This window comes from Tupaia chinensis, unplaced genomic scaffold, assembly GCF_000334495.1.
Source record: "Tupaia chinensis unplaced genomic scaffold, TupChi_1.0 Scaffold149964_2, whole genome shotgun sequence".
In the NCBI taxonomy this organism is placed as follows: Eukaryota; Metazoa; Chordata; class Mammalia; order Scandentia; family Tupaiidae; genus Tupaia; species Tupaia belangeri.
Window position 1 is genome coordinate 2447631 of NW_006209806.1, and position 2821 is coordinate 2450451.

At 66.7% G+C, this 2821-nt stretch overlaps 1 protein-coding gene across 1 annotated transcript in view; it reads left to right on the top strand.

Annotated features, from left to right (window-relative positions):
• The window catches only part of KDM4B (lysine demethylase 4B), a gene marked incomplete in the record, with an annotated part of 67186 nt that overhangs the window by 24258 nt on the left and 40107 nt on the right, over positions 1-2821 (top strand). The window contains 1 exon segment of the mRNA XM_027769581.1: positions 805-908. Within this exon segment, the coding sequence (XP_027625382.1) occupies positions 805-908 (104 nt within the window).

Below are 2821 nucleotides of genomic sequence, written 5' to 3' on the forward strand. Positions count from 1 at the left end.
CATCTGGGTGGGGCCCCTGCCTGTGACCCAGAGCAGGGTCAGGCACGGGGCCCGCCTATCGCAGAGCGCATCGCTGCCACCCCGTGTCCCCCCACACCCCGGGGACTATGTCGTGGTCCCCATCGCCGCACAGGTGGAGCGGGCCTGCGATTAATATGGAGAATGAACAGCAGCTGTGCACGTGGTTCCGCCCGGAGAGTGGTGAGCCCACGGAGAGCGCGTTGATGTGTTGGCACGTTCTCGGTGCTAATCACTGCAAATGCGTGCCTTTATTAGAGCTTTAATGAGAGCCACTTCAACCGCGCATTAAGAAGAGCAACTGCGGAGAGGCCGCGGGCCGGGTGGCAGGCGGTCATAACTCTAATTGAAATGCTTTTAGTGCAGGGAAAGTGGCTGGAGCCGTGGCCCTCGAACTTGCCAGAGCTTGGCCACCATGCCTGTCCAGGCCGGCAGCTCTTGGAGGGCAGCGGCCTCCCCCAGGGCCGTGCTGCACGTCGTCCCCTGGGCCAGTAGGAGGGCGCCTGCTCAGCTGCTCCCCTCCCTGGGCACGTATTCGACCCATTCCCCCCGGCTCTCCGGGCGAGGCAGAGATCCGCCGGCTTCCGCGGGCAGCCCGTGGCAAAGGCTGGAGGCCTCATTCCCACCGTGGCAGGCATGGCACCTGCTCCTGGGCTCTTCTCCCTGTGTGGCTGCGGCACCCGGGCCCTGAGCGCCGACGGGCCAGCCAGGCCCTGCGTCTGTGGCGAGGTGCCCGCTCCCGGGGGCTGGCGTCCTGGCTGACCGCACCTGCCCTCTGTGCCCTAGGCTTCTTCCCCGGGAGCTCTCAGGGCTGCGACGCGTTCCTGCGGCACAAGATGACGCTCATCTCACCCATCATCCTGAAGAAGTACGGGATCCCCTTCAGCCGGGTGCGTACGGGCGGGGCACAGCCCGCGGGAAGGGGTGTTCTGGCGTCAGGCCCAGGGGCCATGGGCAGCCCAGGAGATGGAGTTTCTTAACCTTAGAGAAGGTTCCAGAACAGTGGGTGCTCTCCTGTGGGTATGAGGGTACCAATGGTGGGAGGATGCACTGGTGTCAGGCGGGGTCTCAGCTACTCTTCCTCACGCTCCCAAACCAAACCAGAACCACGTGCTGGTGTGGCCGTGGGGCCTGCAGGGCCTGCAGGGCGCCGTGGATCGGGGACAGGAACAGAGGGGCCGGGTGGCTCCTGCCATTCACCAGAAGTCATCGAAGAAGCCAGGGCCAGGACCATGGCCCCTTCCCAGATGGGAGCTGGTCCCGCTGCCGGGCTGTGTCCGCGGCTGCTGAGAGGCAGTGTCTATGCAGACGTGCAGGACCGGCTCTCCTGTCACGAAGCCTGCGCACTCCCTCGGCTTGCTGCCCCGCGACCGCACTTGTCCTCACGGAAGGCCCCGATGAGGGAGCCGGGCGCCGGCGTCTGGTTAAACGGCGCCCTCAGCCCCCCCGCGGGCCACAGGCACTGGGGTTTGCAGTCCGAGTGCGCGGTGTCCCCCCGAGCTCACAGGCCGAGTGCGCGGTGTCCCCCCGAGCTCACAGGCCGAGTGCGCGGTGTCGCCCCACCCCCAGCTCACAGGCCGAGCACGCTTTCCCCCGGGCTCACTGGCCGAGTGCGCGGTGTCCCCCTGGGTCACCAGCTGAGGCAGGCCTAGGGCAGCTCAGTGAGGGCCTCCCACCCCCGCACAGACAAGCCCCTGTGGAGCGGGACTCCAGCCTGTGTCCAAGGTGGGCCCCCTGACAAGTGCGTGGAGCCCCGCTCAGCGTGCCATGGGCCGCGGTGGAGTAGAGCCTTTTTTTTTTTGAGAGGTTTTTGCTATAGGGCACATGCGCTCGCCAGACAGACAGAGAGAGACAGAGAGACAGAAAGCGAGAAATCCCCCAGAGGGGATGGCCATGCCGTAATCCCTTCTCCTTCATTCTCCTGTCGGGATCTTGGGCATGCACGCACACATGCCCAGTGTGAGTTTAAGCCACCGGGGCTGGGACTCGAACCGCGGTCGACTACGTGGGAGTCCAGCAACATAGCCATTACGCCAACTGCTGGTCCCTGGAGTAGTGCCTTCTGAGAGCCTCGTGTTGAAGGTTTCCCGTGCAGAGCTGTTAGGCCCCGGAGTGGTTCCGTGGACCGCTGGCTCGGTCCGGATGCTGGGCGTCAGCAGGTCAGAAATTGCTCCTGCCGTTTAGGTCAGACCGCCCACGGCAGAGCCGCACGGTGCACTCCGTCGGCCGGGGCTGGGGCTGGGGCCGGGGCCAGGGCTAGGGCTGGCACTCGCAGCCCGCGGGGGTTCCTCCCTTCCTCTCTGGCCTGAGCATCGTGAGCCACCAGGAAGGCCGGGGTGAGACCGTGGTGTTGCTGTGAAGCAGAAGCGCTGGCCGGCTGGCCCGCCGGTTGAGAACGCCCTCCAAGGTGGCCTTCTGCAGAGGCGCTTGGCGGGTGCTGCCTGGGCGGCTCCTCCACGGCCCTCGGCGCCTGCTGGCCTCGCATACCGGGACCTGCGGCCCGCAGGTGGCCGGGCAGCCCTGTTCCCGCACCACGCCTGGCAGAGGCCCTTGTTGGCCGCAGAGAGCAGCCCGGGGCCACCTGGCCCGAGGGCAGTGCCCGGCCCCCACCCGAGCTCTTAGCCTTCACGCGACTGCCCGCGCCCCACGTGTCACCTGTAATGGCGCTCACTCCCGGCCTTTAATAGCGAGCTGTGCGTCTGCGATCTGCCGGAGCTCGGCAGAGGCCAAGGGGGCTTCCGGCACGCCGGCACGCCTTCCTGCCGAGTGCGGGCCACGTGGCCCATCTTGTTGCCCGGCACGT